The 16,052-nt window shown below is 36.0% G+C and overlaps 1 protein-coding gene across 2 annotated transcripts in view; it reads left to right on the top strand.

Moving 5' to 3' along the window:
* Window positions 1-16,052, top strand: part of NPF (neuropeptide F) — a 78,160-nt gene that overhangs the window by 53,248 nt on the left and 8,860 nt on the right. The window contains exon 2 of one of the 2 annotated variants that reach the window (XM_067089242.1): window positions 8,937-9,047. The exons of the other annotated variant lie outside the window; for it this stretch is intronic. Coding sequence (XP_066945343.1) covers window positions 8,937-9,047 — 111 coding nt within the window. The remainder of the gene's footprint in view (window positions 1-8,936; window positions 9,048-16,052) is intronic. 2 annotated transcript variants of the gene reach the window in all.

Genomic DNA, 16,052 nt, shown 5'->3' with positions numbered 1-16,052 from the left:
TTTCTGGAGGGAAAAATATTCAAGAGTTTGAACACTGTTACTAGGCATTCCGACAGAATTATAGTTGATAGTACCATAATGTTGGTAACCTTTTATTGCATTGTTTAGTAGAATTATGGAGCCAAAAGAAATTCTCCACTTTAAAAGGCGACGGTTTCTAACCCCGCAGGCAGAAGTAATTTTCGTGTCGAGGCCACGAATGTTTTCGAAGATCAACGAAGACGGTACAGAGTCTTATCCGCATCTTCCCAGCCGACCTTGCAACCACCCACGGAACACAATCGCGCGCTGTTTGTATTTGCTGTCCATTATATCGAGGATGAATGCCGGCCATTAGTTTAGCACACTCGATATATACGATGTCATTATCGCCTTCTATTGCTCTTCATTAAAACAAATTGAGTCATATTCCGGCAACCAGCAGCCGGTATATCAGCCTCGGGAAGATCGCATTACTCCTCAAACGAAGCCAATCAGGAGTGGCTCCGGAAGATGGCGAGATACCATTGCCGAGGTGTCAATTATCCAGCCAATCGGCGACACCTGCCTCTCAACTGCAACACTATTTACCAGTTGGCTTGAGAAATGTTTATTTATATATATATATATATATATATATATATATATATATATATATATATATATATATATATATATACATACATACATTTATATATATACTGTTATTTGTCAAGTATGTACATACATATCTGTTTAATATCAAGTTGTTCCTTAGAACAAAGGGAGGTACAAGAGAAAAAACGACATTGATCACTGCTACACTCATACTTTAGCAGCTAAATCCTGGATGATTATTTAAAACATTAGTTGCTCCGTGCACTTGCAAAGAATCCTCATCAGCAGTGCATTGAACCCCATTACACACGCACTGTGTCACTTACCTCCTATCTTGCACAGTCACTTGCAATGTTGGGATACGAATATCAAGAACCTTCTTTTCCCGTACCTCCATCACACCGTTTATCTAGATTTTCCCATTCTGTGCCCTCCTCACCCTCCCTCTCCTAAAACTTTGAATTGTACTTCTTAAACAAGCTACTCTCTTTTTTACCGCCTCCTTGGCTAATTTATTTGATCTCTTTCATCATACACTTGTTCCTCAAATAATCGGCTTTTTGCTCTTCGGTAACATTTCATAATTCCTCATCTGCTCCTTCCACCTCCTTCTTGTTATCGTTACTGGTATATATATATATTATATATATATATATATATATATATATATATATATATATATATATATATATATATATATATATATATATATATATATATATATATATGTGTGTGTGTGTAAACTAGCCTTGACCAACCCGGCTGCCTGGAAAAAATCTGAATAACAACCTACGGGTAGGCCCGTTAAAACTCTGAATAACTGTCTACGGGCAGTGGGAGGGTAGAGGGTAGAGGGAGGGGGAGGAAACAGGGAAAAAGGAGAGGAAAAGGGGAAAGAAGTGAGAAGATAGAGGAGGAGGGGGAATGGGGAAGTGGAGGGAGGGGGAATGTAGGGGAAGGTGGAGGGGAGAGGAGGGGATGGGAGGATGAATGAGAGGGGAGGGAAGGGAGGAGGAAGGGGTAGGGGTAGGGGAGGGAAAAAGAAGGGAAGAGGAACTGGAAGGGGGAAGGGAAGATGAAACCTAGATGGTAGATTATCAGCTTCACAAACAGCTTCAGAATATCTATAAGTTATTAAGATACAGTGTCCGTTGTCTATATAAACATTAAATTATTTTCACGATGGCAATTTTAGACACCGTAAAAAGAGCTGCAACTGTTTTCGGTTTCCTGTGCATGTTAACGAACGCGTTTTAGTTTCCTGTGGCGTTTCTGAGGGAAAGTGTAGGCCGAAGTCTGATATGATGTTGGTAATACCTCAAGGTACTTAAAAATTTGTATTTTATTGGCAAGGTATAATTAAAATACGTTTGACTTAAGATGAACGCTGAAAAAATGTGGTAATTTCATAGCGAGTAATTTTTTAATGAGGGGCAGTTTTGTCAAAGAATCATTTAGTCTGCTAATATAGAAATTGTAGATATAAGGGGGAAAGGAAGTTACGTTCCTCTATTAGAAAAGAATAAATGACATCACTGAACAAAGACAATAAATCAAAGATCTTATACTTCTACGCTTCGTACTCGGGTGTGTCTGTGTATGTGTGTGTGTGTGTGTGTGTGTGTGTGTGTGTGTGTTGGGGGAGGGAGGGGGGAGTCTGTCTCCCTTTCAACAGTAGACGGACCTTTCATCAATTATGTGAACTTCACTGCACAGCAAATCGAAGGAGATTCATTCTAGATATGATTATGGTAATACCTCAAGGTACTTGAGAATGTATATTTTATTGGTAGTATTTAATTAAGATACGCTTGGCTCAAGATGAACGATGAAAAAAATGTGGTATTTCGTCTCGAGTAATTTTTTAATGGGTGGGTAGATCTGTCACAGAATCACTTGGTGTGCTAATACACATGCACGGATGGTGATGAATTAGTTCTTGATCTCCAAAGTTATGGCCGTAACTACCAATTTTTTTTCGCGGATTAAGTATTTAGATACGATGATGGTAATACCACAAGGGACTTAAGAACCTGTATTTTACTGACAGGGTATGATTAAGATATGTTTGGCTTTAGAAGAACGCTGAAAAAAATGTGGTGATTTTTGACGCGAGTAGTTTTTTAACGAGGGGGGTAAGCCTGTCACAGCAACATTTGGTCTGTTACTACTTTTTCCCGTGGCAACAATTGTAAGGTCTGACTGGTGTGGTGGTAGAGGTTATATCTTGAACTACATTGCTTTATGACTGAATGAAAGTAATTCTAATGCAGTCTAATACAGTTTAATTTTTGGGATGTACAAAACTGACAGAACCTGAAAAAAAAGAAAAACTGGAGCGTCAGGTGAAAAATGAGAATTAACCCGGAAAGCCTGAAGGAAAAGGTGACGTCAAAACAAAAAAAAACTGGAGCGTCAGGTGAAAAATGAGAATTAACCCGGAAAGCTGAAGGAAAAGGTGACGTCAAAACAAAAATTCCATTTGTTTTGCCTGTGTTTTCATGTCTGTCACCGGGTAGGGGTTTGATTTTGATTTATAAACCTTTCTGGGGTAACATAGAGGTTGTGTGCAAAATTTTGTCTGAGTCTGTCAAGCGGTTAGGATAGAATCCAAACAGATATACTAACATTTACTTATATATATATATACATATAGAGTATATATATATATATATATATATATATATATATATATATATATATATATATATATATATATTATATACATATATATAAATATATATATATATTTATATATTATATATATATATATATATATATATATATATATATATATATATATATATATATATATATTATATATACATACACAATTAACGTGCGTGTGTGTATGGCATATACATATACTCCCACTTATGAAGTGGAAAGCATTTAGAGGCTGTAGTATTACTTTCGCGACACCTTAGCAAATGCATGATACTTTTCGAAAAAGCGCTTAGACACTGACCATTGTTACACAAAGTGAAACGTAACAATTAGGAAATGAAGATCGCTTCTGTTTAAGTATTGCTCACAAGTATTCTGTCCCTGCTCATGGCTCTTCACATAAGACAAACCGCGTGAGCAAAACCTATTATCAGTGGCGACGCAAACATTCAATGGCAGAGTAATGACATCAGAAGAAATGCAGCAAGAGATGTGTCATTATCCTTATGGTGCAACTGTCAACACATGAAACACTCAAAAAAAAGAAGAAAGGAGGTTTTCTTAAATAGATACCTTTGAACTCAGATATGAATACCTCACTGGGTTACAAGTTTTTGTTCCGTCGCTTCTACAAAAATCCCACCAATAGCTCTTGCACCCTCCCTCCCTCCCTCCCTCCCTCCTTCCCTTCATTTCAATATCTTATTTGTCTGTTCTCTTTTTATTCTCATCTGCCGCTTGATCAATTCCAAACAACACGATCTTAAAAAGTAAAAGCAAAGAAAGAAAGAGCCTTCAAAAGCTACACATAATTGTTATGATAGGAGAATCTTCGCCTGAACACAAAGAGACATTGGTGTGTATGTGTATGTGTGTGTGCGTGGGTCTTGAAGACCAAGAGGAAAAAACTCTTCTTCAAAGAAGATGATCTGGTTGGCGGGGTTCCTCTTTTTTTTTTTTTTTTTTTTTTTTTTTTTTTCAAGGCGTGTCCGTAAAACGCGCTGATTGTCCTGCCTATTGAGAAATGTTTCCCGATAACTTTTCGGAGGGAGTTTCATTTCGGATCAAAAACAAATGGGATGCAATATGAAAAGAAAACGGTTGCGAATTCGAAGCATCGTTTTCTTTTTTTAAGAATAGAAAGTAAAACTTGCGAAAGTATACGTATGCTGTATGAGAAAGCGTAGTTCTCACAGCTTGCATTCAAAGAAATCAATACGGAATGTCTCAGTTAGTTTCTGTATATAAAAGGATTTTTTGTTAATGTTATGGCTATCTCAAATTATTGAGCGAACTGATGAAGATACAAAAAGAATCTTCGAGTATGAAAGGGAACTCCCACTTGTCTAAAACGAAGCGAAATATGATAGTGCCTTTTGAAAATCCAATTTTTTCTTTAGTTAATTTCTTGTCTTTATTCCGCAAATTTTCCAGATATAAGTAAAAAAAAAAAGAATCTGTTACATAAAAAAGTAACTGAATTAAACTGAATATATTTTGATAGCTATTCCCCAAATATCCAAGCGACGCAGTGTTGCCACATCCCCAAAAAAACCCGTAATCCTTTCTCATATAAAAAATGAAATATTTTCCTTAAGGCTTTTGATCTCTATCATATATGGCTATTAAAGATGCGATGAGTACATGTACTTGACAGCCATCAAATGAAAAAGAAAAGAAAATATAAACACAGTTTCTCCAAAGAACTATGCAAGAGAACCCATCAATCAAACAAACCGCGGAATGAGATTCATTGCTTCTAAAATCCGAACTGGGTCTAGGCTTCCCGCTTCGACCTAAGGACTGAAGGTTACTGCTCGATGCATACGACCTCCGAGTTCATCGTGGATAACACATACGACACCAGTCACAATCAGCATCGGAATGACGTCTTCCCTGTGAATAAATCTTGGGTGTGTGTCCGACATCGGAAGTCGAGATCAAAAAAGTCAGCAATAGAAGAGGTTTGACGTACTCGAACGCTTAGAATCAAAGAGCAATTGTAGTTACCTAGTTTGTTCATTTATTTTTTCTTAGCAGGTTTAGTGCGTCGAACCTCAGATCGTTTTCCTCATTAACGGTTAAACAGTACAGCTAGAATGAGCAAAAAATATTGTTGTACATTTAAACACAACAGTTTTCTATAACTGTGATAACGATAACTAATCCGATCAACGAATTTTCGACCGTCACCATTTAATGCAATTTCACCTCAAATCCGTTTATGGGTAAAAGTAATCACACGCCAGATTCGCTTATGGCAAACCAACAAATATAATTTTTTTGTAATGTGATAATTATATCCCATAACACATTTGGTTCATTCCAATAACTATTTTTCATTTTTTTTTTCTTTTTGCATTTTTCATTTCATCCTGTATTTTTGAAGCTGTTGGAGTTCTGTATAGATACCATAATGGAAATCAATATGCAAACTATATTACAATCGCAATCACCTGCGCAAATTTAATAGAGTAATCATAGTTCGATATTGTCCAATCACGGGTGGTTTTGTTTCCTAAACTTTAATAATTCGTGTTACAGAAATACTGCAGAAAACACTGTATAAAGTTGTTAGATACTTCAAAGTCTTTTCTTGTACGAAAGAATGCTCAGAAAATTAAAGTCCCTATATCAGGCTATAAGATAGCAGGTAACAATTCACAGAGAAATAATGAAAACGAGGACATTTGCTAAAGAATATAATTAATAAGGATTTTCAAATCGGGGGAACACGCAGCAAATACCGCTAAAACCGCTAACGCCGCATTTAAAAGCTTAGCTACAAAATTAATATGTTGCACACTCTTCCCTTAACCTCATTTTTGACGGGTACGGGAATTCGCTCTTTATAAAAGGTGATTTCCCTTTTAATTCCTCTCCGGAAAGATTCAGACTTTTTGAACCTCTGAACAGCCAACGACAGGTCACCGAGATTTTTATTATTTTATGATAATACAATTTTATTGTAACATATGCGTTCCTGTTTAGCTTTTGCAGAGATTACGTTGTTTTTAATGGCCTGATTTGAAGCTCACATACTTTTGTACGTAATAAGGCATTTTAATAATTAATATGGGAAATTGCAGCTTCCTCACAAATCAATTTCGTTGTTGTTCTAGAAAGTTCACAAGGCACGATATATCTTATTTTTTTGCTAACTGGGGTCGGTATCAATCCCTTTATGTAAAGCCAGTAAACTGACATCCTTTACCACGGAGCTGGCCTCATTCAGCAATGAACTCCAAGCTTAAATTTACCGTCGCTCAGTCCGGGCTTAACCCACATAGAAGGAAAATAGATACGGAACATCACCAGGGTCAGGCATTGCCATCTCGACCATCATTTGTATGACCTCGATCATTTTGACGACATGGCTACACCAGTAAAAATGATAATGATAAATACTCTGTAACCGCAACGAGGAGTAGGTGAGGAATTCTGCGATATTTTCATAACAAATAGGCCTTTCATTATTTCGTGTTGTCCTTTGTGCTCGTGTGTGTGTGTGTGTGTGTGTGTGTTTGTGTTTATGTTCTGTTTATTTGTTTGTTTAACAAAACAAACTTTACTCAGAGAGCTGCCAAGCTCTCTTGAGAGGAATAACACGTTCCTGAGAAACGACCCAGCCAAGAAACGCACCCATTTCGAAGCGACAAAGCGCTCACTTGAAACCACCACGTTCGTAACTATTTCCCTCGTCTGGCGCCTCATGAACGAACCCGTTCTTTTCACGCGCTCACAGATCCTCCCGTTTGGCAAGAGCGCGTTTCTTAAAGCTTAACGACAAGAACGAATAGCCATTTTTTCCGTGCGACCTTTTTAAAAGGTTACCTTCGGAGTCACCTGGTTTGTAAAGTGGCACCTCCAGGGCCCTTGGCGGCGCTGGACATTTTGCTCCTAATTGTTCCGTCGTTATATTGCCTGCAATTGTGAACAGGAGTTAATAGACCTAAAAGCACTCAATAAAGCACCGATATAATTCCCCGCCCTCCTACGGAACATTAGAATGTCTATGCAGACAAATTAAATATGTTTTCTAGGCGAGGGGCGTTGTTGGTAAAGTAGAAAAAGCAATGAAATAAAATCGGAAATTATTATTATTATTATTATTATTATTATTATTATTATTATTATTATTATTAGCAGTAGTAGTGATAGCAGCATTAGTGGTAGTAGTTGTAGAAGAAGAATCACTCAAGGATATAGTGGAAATTTCTCGTCCATGCTTTCAGAACAGATTGAACAACTAAACCTTTATATGCAATAAAAATCACTTAAAACAATTCCTAATCACTTCATCCACTCCCGTGTATAGGAAACAGTGCTAAAGCAAAGGCGCAATCCATTTCAATCACCCCCCTGTTAAAAGCCCTAATTACAAACGCTGTTCTAACATGACACCGCACTTGGCATTCTCTCCCATGAAAACCATGAAAGTTTTCATACATACGTTTTATACATTATATATATATATATATATATATATATATATATATATATATATATATATATATATATATATATATATATATATATATATATATGTATATATATATATATATATATATATATATATATATATATATATATATATATATGTGTGTGTGTGTGTGTGTGTGTGTGTGTGTGTGTTTGCACAAATAAACCTTGAAATTTTAGAACTAAATACTGAATCGTTTATCATTTTCCATAGTCGTAGGTAAAGGTGACTGTAATTTCTGGAAAAGTGACAGTTGATGAAGTTATGGGATGCGATTAACATTAAAATTTCTCCTGAAACAAAATGTGCTCCGTCATGCAAAGCCACACTTGTAGATTTAACCAATCTTCAGTTGACAACTTCGTCCGCCATTTACTTCGTCTGTACATCTTACAGACCCTTCCTGTTCCTTTCATTTACGAAAACTTTGATCCAGTTGTTTTCGACTCGAAAAAACAAGTTAACAGAATTTCATTTACCATCGCTTACGTTCATCATATATAATGATAGTGTAGTCTGTTTTCTGGCTTTTTTTTTTTTTTTTTTTTTTTTGCTAGCAGTTATAGGCCGCTTCATGAGAATGCACGTATTCTCTCTCTCTCTCTCTCTCTCTCTCTCTCTCTCTCTCTCTCTCTCTCTCTCTCTCTCTCTCTCTCTCGTTGTATATATATATATATATATATGTGTGTGTGTATATATATATATATATATATATATATATATATATATATATATATATATATATATATATATAAATATATATAAATATATATATATATATATATATATATATATATATATATATATATATATATATATATGTGTGTGTGTGTGTGTGTGTGTGTGTGAGAGAGAGAGAGATAAAAAACCGCAGTTTAAAAAAACAAATATAACATGAATATAAAACCCTACAGTTACATTCAATAGTCCGCCGACACTGGGACACTAATCTTGACTTCCGTAGCATGAAGAGTTCACCAGTCTCAAATACGTGAGTGTCGACGGACTTAAGAATCTGACTGAACACTCTGAAACTCATACCAGTAATTCAGAACTGACTCGGCTATCGCTCATTTTCTCTATGCCTGTTCTTTTTTTTTCATTTACCGCTCGTTTTCGTTACCTACCTTTGTGCTCTGTCAACCTCAACAAATGACTCTCGACCCGAGATGACCTGACATGACCTCCTTACTTTTCCCACCCCATCTAGCCCCCGTTCGGCGCCAGGCCCGGCCTCGCAGATTCAGGCTTTGGAAAAGACTTTAAAGTTCCTACAACTACAAGAGCTCGGCAAATTGTACTCACTTAGGGCTCGGCCGCGGTGAGTGACGTCACTGTATTATCGTTATTGCTTTGAGTTTTTCTCATTTATTATTATTATTATTATTATTATTATTATTATTATTATTATTATTATCTATTCAAATTTAGCTTTCTCCATTTTGCTATTACATATTTCAAGATAATGGGTACTAAACTGAGATTATTATTATTATTATTATTATTATTATTATTATTATTATTATTATTATTATTATTATTATTATTATTATTGCCTAGCAGCTTATTTTCTTCATCTGCAATAGTCAATTTTCCACAGCCAACTTCAAATATGACTCTAAATTGCACAAAGACGTGGATTGTCCCTCGACTTCTCTCTCTCTCTCTCTCTCTCTCTCTCTCTCTCTCTCTCTCTCTCTCTCTCTCTCTCTCTCTCAAGCACAAGTTGTTACCATCGCTTATCTTTGATATTAAATGCACAAAATGTGACAGGGTAATAAAAAGTAGTGTCTTTCCTCTATAACATTTTATTCAGCCAAAAAATCTATATAAAAGAGATGAAGAAGAAGGTCTTGAAGATTCTGAATGACTTCCCTGACCGAGTATTTCGAGGATATTCCTCACAAAATCAAGGATTACGAAAACGAAGATTCTCCAAGACGTGTGCGAAACGTGACGCACTTCCTGATACGTTCGAAGGAAATATTCAAGTTGTCATATAAAAAACTATTTTGAGATGTTACAAAATCTATTTAGACTTGATGCATTGTCAGTGATCTGGCGTGACCACTGTGAGGGTCGAAGGCTTTAGAAGAATGGTCTTGAAGATTTTATTACATTCATTTCATCGGATGTTTGAAATGGTCAGGACGGTCTGACGAAGTCTTATTGAGAACTGAATTCCACAAGGAAATATTCTTTATTTATTCCATTAAAGTCTATAAAAGTGTAAATTTAATAAGAAGGAGGAAATTCATTCGGGAAATGCTGTCTATTAATTATTTACTTCTATTTTTTCGTGTTAAACTCCAGTGTTCATGCTCTGCATAGTTACTCGTGCCCAACCTCAAGTTATGTATATGGCATATTCTGTCTTATATTTTCATTTTAAGTGTTGTGTCGTCCTATCTAGAAATTACACGGAAGTCATCTTTGCAATTGACACATTCACCTGCGTCCGTAACAATTATCAGACTCTTGCTCAGGTATAATAACAGCGAAGATCTCAAAGAGAACAAAAATCCCACGCGACTTTTTTTTTTTTTTTTTTTTTTTTTTTTTTTTTTTTTTTTTGTAAAACAAAAGGCGTCTTTCACACGGAGGCGTTTCCAGCCAACGCGCCTGGCGTGTAGCGTCACATTAAGGACTAGTGCCGACGCGAATCTCTTGTATACAAATATAAATACACATTTCTAAAAGGAAGAGAGAGAGAGAGAGAGAGAGAGAGAGAGAGAGAGAGAAGAAGTACTAAGGGATTTCGACCAGGATGATAATGCACTGCCGAGGGAAGATCGCTATTCCTTCGGATGAATCATTCAGGCAGTGAAATAATGAAATCCTGAAGGATTCCACCTCAAGTCATGATATAGCCTTCACACACTTCAGATGGCTAAATATTAAAATTGACTGATGATTAATGGAAACATAACCCACAGTAAACTACAATAGATTATATCTGCTTCGCTTCTCTTTAAAAAAAATTAGGAAGATAAATTTAGAGACAAGTTAAAAAAAGACAAAGCATTATCCCTAAAAATCGCAAAATACAATGTAAAAGTGAAAAGCAGGATTCAAGCACCTCGTATTTCTCCTTTGTGGTGAAGTTCTGCGGGAATTCTCGCTTTAGCGGCGAATATAAATATGGCAAGTTAATGTTTTGGAAGATTTCAGTGAAGCAAAACACATTAATTCCAAAAGACAATGAAAACCGATTCTGTTTGAGGAGAATAGAAGCGCGATGGAAGGAATCGTACAGAAAAAAAAATGGATCATTTATGTTTTAAATATCAGTTGCCAGGAATCAGCATAAGTGCATTAATTCGTCTCAGTTTGAAAAATAAATACTTACGTCCACAGTACTTGAATTCAAATTGCCTGCTTTCATTATGTGATCCACAAACATATCTGACCCAACCAAGTATATATGGCTTTACAAACTCAAAAGAATGTCTCAGATCTCTTACATAATAACTGAAGACAACCATTATTACAATTCATTATTGCAGATGGTTTCCTTTGAAACTCAAACCACTCAAACCACAAATAACACTAATGGTTGATACGCTATTCTTTATGTCTTCGACAACCACCAGAAGGAAAGACATCGCCACGCGAGGGTTTTGAAACTTCACTCGATAATCATTAAAGAACAGCGGGGTGTCTTTGTGTCTCTTAACGGTTTCCATTTATTAAAACGTCTGTCTGTTGTCATCATTAGCCATAAATTTCTTAGGTGAACTCGCTCCAGTTTTGTCTCTCTGTAAAATGATCAAGTTTCTCAGGTTCACCCAGTGTCTGGATTTGAATATGGGAGGGCGTGGCAATCACGTAAGGTCTCATGAAATACAGGTAACGACCACGTAGGGAGTAACACCGCAAAAGATGAACAATAACAGTAATGTTCAAGAACACTCACTCTAATTCACTGAACCAAAAAACAGCGTGGAATGCTTAAAAGCTTGAAATTTTAACGATTATCCACAATCTCAAAATACTGAGAAATACAGTTCCTTTGTGATCTTTGCCACTTCAAAGCAACGACGGATTTGCTCCATTTGTTTTTTGGAAGTGTGAGTCTGAAACGTCTTTTTTATCACACATTCACTTCTCCCGTAACACTGTCAAAGAGTTGACAAAGTAAGTAAGCAACTTCTTGAAATCCTAGGTCAAGCTCTTCTTTCCTTATTTTTTCTCATTTGCAAAATCAAAAACGGCATCAAACTCACCTAGAAGTACGCCTTAAATGCACAAATATAAAATACCATACACAAGCAACAGCAGAGGAACAGTATGGTGAGTGTGCATACTTTAATTCGCGAGATTCTGGAAAGGTTTTTCTGCTTATAAAGTCGAGGGGCGGCTCCTTGTAATATGAAGCAACAAATCACCCGGCGTATTGGCACGTGGGATCTCGGTGGGCAGGTAAATGAGGATCCAATATTCCAAAGGTGCAGTCATGACTCAGCTATGACAGGTACACTCCTTTTTAGTTATAATGCCGCGCGTAATTGAGAGGAAAGGGAAATCATAAAATAAGGATTTAGTATTTGAAAATAACCTCTCTCTCTCTCTCTCTCTCTCTCTCTCTCTCTCTCTCTCTCTCTCTCTCTCTCTCTCTCTCTCTCTCACTTGCACACAGACACAGAAAACAAACTGGTCCAGTTTTTCTTTGAATAATTGATTAAATAACTTTCAGGAATGTAACTTTCAAGTTGAATCTTAATCATCAAAATATTTTCAGTCAACATTTCCATGAAATGTTACCAGAGTGACTCAGAATATTTGATATATGAAAGCATTAAGTATAAATCGCTTGATCAGATAGTTAATATCATGCATCAACTTAAAAGAAAGGCATATCCTACTTCATGCCGATATGTATACTGTTACAGTCTCTCTCTCTCTCTCTCTCTCTCTCTCTCTCTCTCTCTCTCTCTCTCTCTCTCTCTCTCTCTCTCTCTCTCTCTCTCAACGTGGTAGACAGGCAGCTTTATAGTGAATTTACTCTTACGATTTCTGGGTAGTGCCATTTGATCTGACATCCCTCATACTTGACGACCAAGGGCTTTCATACAAACTGTCGTTGTATCTATATCATTTTGTGCTGTCAAACCTTTAAATGAATTATATGTACTCAGTATACGTTACTGAGAAATATGGTAATCATGTACAGAATGCATAAGAAACGAATAGAAAATGAAAAATAAGAACAAGCTAACAAAGTGTAGGTGCTCCGCTTCCCAGTGGGACTTGATGTTGTAAAGCCAGTTCATTCTTTTAATCGATCAATTACTCTCTTAATAAATCAATTACTCTGCGCTTCGTTTTCTCTCCCTGCCACGACGGCACTAGATGACTCGTGTCAGGTCGAGGACAATCAGCAATTTCAATTTGACAAACGGGTGAATGGAGTCCGGTCAGGTATATATATTGATGGAGTGTGGACTGACCAGAGAGAAAATGGGAGTCGACATGGCTTCCGGACACAGAGCAGGGAGTGATAAATGTCCCGCATTGATATAAACACCCACAATTCTGGACAAGCAATTAGTTAAGTTAAGGCTCTCTCTTGCCCTTTGCCCTCAAAGCTGGGGAAAGAGGAGTTCTGTACTAATGGCCAACATCATACTCTGGACTCGGTTAAGGGTCTCATCAAAATGTAATCAGAGTCACGTTAGTTTCGTTCTAGTAAATTAAGCCAATTTCCTCCTTTCTCGACACCCACATATACAGTTGTATAGAATCAGATTGGCGTCCCACGGCCTGGGGCAAGGTTAGACAGAATAAGACACAGTCGAGAGTGGAGTATGGAGTTGGCTACGGTGAAGCACTGCCGGAACAAATAATAGTCAGGTCAAAATGAAGCCAAGCAGTTAGCATCTCTCTCTCTCTCTCTCTCTCTCTCTCTCTCTCTCTCTCTCTCTCTCTCTCTCTCTCTCTCTCTCTCTCATTCATGTTGGCATGCATCAAATAATTACTTAAATATATCGTTCCGAAAAAAAACACAACCCTTAAGAAGGGATAGCTAAAAAAGGACGAGCATTCACTGTCGTATTCACTCTCTAGCCGCTAAATAAAAAAATAGTCTTGTGGATAACTTATTAAAATAATTTACAGTATCCCAACCAGCTTAAGCAGCAGTCAGGGATAATTGTCAGCATTGGTTCCGTTCATCCACCAACATGTACTGCGATATACACCTCTAAATTCGTGGCATTCCTGAACTTACTGGACGTTCATGACAATTCGTCTTCACATTTCCATCGATCTGTTAATTCGCCGCTTTCTAGTCATAACTGTTACAAATGAATGTTGTCTCATATACTGTATATGTGTGTGTGTATGTGTATATATATATATATATATATATATATATATATATATATATATATATATATATACACATATATATACATACATATGATGCGTGTTGTGTGTGTTTGTAAACCTGAATTACGAAAATATGGAACGTGATAAATATATATATATATATATATATATATATATATATATATATATATATATATATATATATATATATATATATATATATATATAAAGACAAAATCCTCGAAGGAAAGAGAAACAGTGGAGTGCTGCTAAGTAAAGGACGACAGTCGAAAGGCCTCGCAGCACTCCATTGTTTCCCTTTTTTGTCTTTATATATATGGATTTTGTCTTTATATATATATATATATATATATATATATATATATATATATATATATATATAAATTATAACCTGTTAAGAGAAGCAGCTTTGTGTTAGCAACTGGCGTTGTGATAGCACCAGCCGGTCATAATACGTATTGAAGTCAGTTGCTCTTGCTTGTTCTCAGAAAACTCTTGACGTCATCCCCTTTCATTTAAGAATCGTTTACTCTTTGTTGAGTGGTTCCGTTTCGGTAATGGTTTTTCGTCTACTGATGGCCGGTCTGTTAACCTTCTAATTATTCGTTCATTCTCAGACTGTTTTGATTGCCGACGTTCAATTTGGCCCGGTATTTCAGGGTGGTGCATCGCTATTTTTATCCGAGTTGACCGATAGTTTGTGCAGGGATATACGTTTTCAGTAATATATATGTTTATATATATTTACACATATAAATATATATATACATGTGTGTGTATAATATATATATATATATATATATATATATATATATATATATATATATATATATATATATATATATATATATATATATATATATATATATATATATATATATATATATATATATATATATATATACATGTATATATAAATATATACGTACACTCATATGACGCGACGAAAATTTTCCCACACATGTAAATATGTCTACTGCGTTTCCTTGATATGTTGCAGTAAATATGTTTAGGTTTGATGGACAGACGCGCGAGCGTACGTGTACACACACACACACACGTAAAGGTACTAAGTCTTCCTTTCATCCTTCCTGATCTAAACATCCTTTTCACCAGCTGGTCATCCTTCATTTTTGTAAATTCTTGTAGTACGTATCTCTACATTTCTCACTCTTTCAGTTCTTCTTAGGTCTCATATACTGTGGAAACATTATGCATCCCACCTTGACTTTCATAGACTATTGACGTCACTTCACGATCGTTCGCATGCACCCTGCTGCCTTTCCTTATCTTACCAACATCCGTTCAGTTTCCTCCCTCATTCCTTTATCAATCAGTTGCTTCCATTTCCACCATATTGTCTTGTTAATTATGTAAGTTTATCCTGGTTAGAGGGATGATGAAACAAGGGTAGCGACTTCAAGTTGGGTGTAAGTCTTTAGAGGGGAGGTTCCTAAGCTCATGACATTTTCAGGATTCCTGGGTGGCACTGATACCCACCCAGAACTAGGTTGACCAGTATCAGTGTTATAGAAATATATATTAATAAATATTTCATATATATGTGTGTGTGTGTGTGTATACGTTTATTTGCATACATACATACATCTCTCTCTCTCTCTCTCTCTCTCTCTCTCTCTCTCTCTCTCTCTCTCTCTCTCTCTACTGTTCATATATATATGTGTATATATATATATATATATATATATATATATATATATATATATATATATATATATATATAATATATATATATAAACCATGGAGCAAAGTCTAAATTATTTTTCTTAGGCAAACGATAGGAAAGATGAGATCTGTTGCCAAAATCTGCATAATGGAACCTCAAATCTATTGACTACAACAAACGAGCACATGAACACTTAGATTTTCCCAAGACGAATAACATAATTTATTTGCTGTGAAGTGAATTTGTGGAAAGTATATAGCTTTTGAACAAACTGATAATGAATAAAAA

This window comes from Macrobrachium rosenbergii, chromosome 4, assembly GCF_040412425.1.
Source record: "Macrobrachium rosenbergii isolate ZJJX-2024 chromosome 4, ASM4041242v1, whole genome shotgun sequence".
NCBI classification, from domain to species: Eukaryota; Metazoa; Arthropoda; class Malacostraca; order Decapoda; family Palaemonidae; genus Macrobrachium; species Macrobrachium rosenbergii.
Note: the sequence above shows the minus strand (reverse complement) of the source record. Positions and strands in the feature narration are given on the sequence as shown.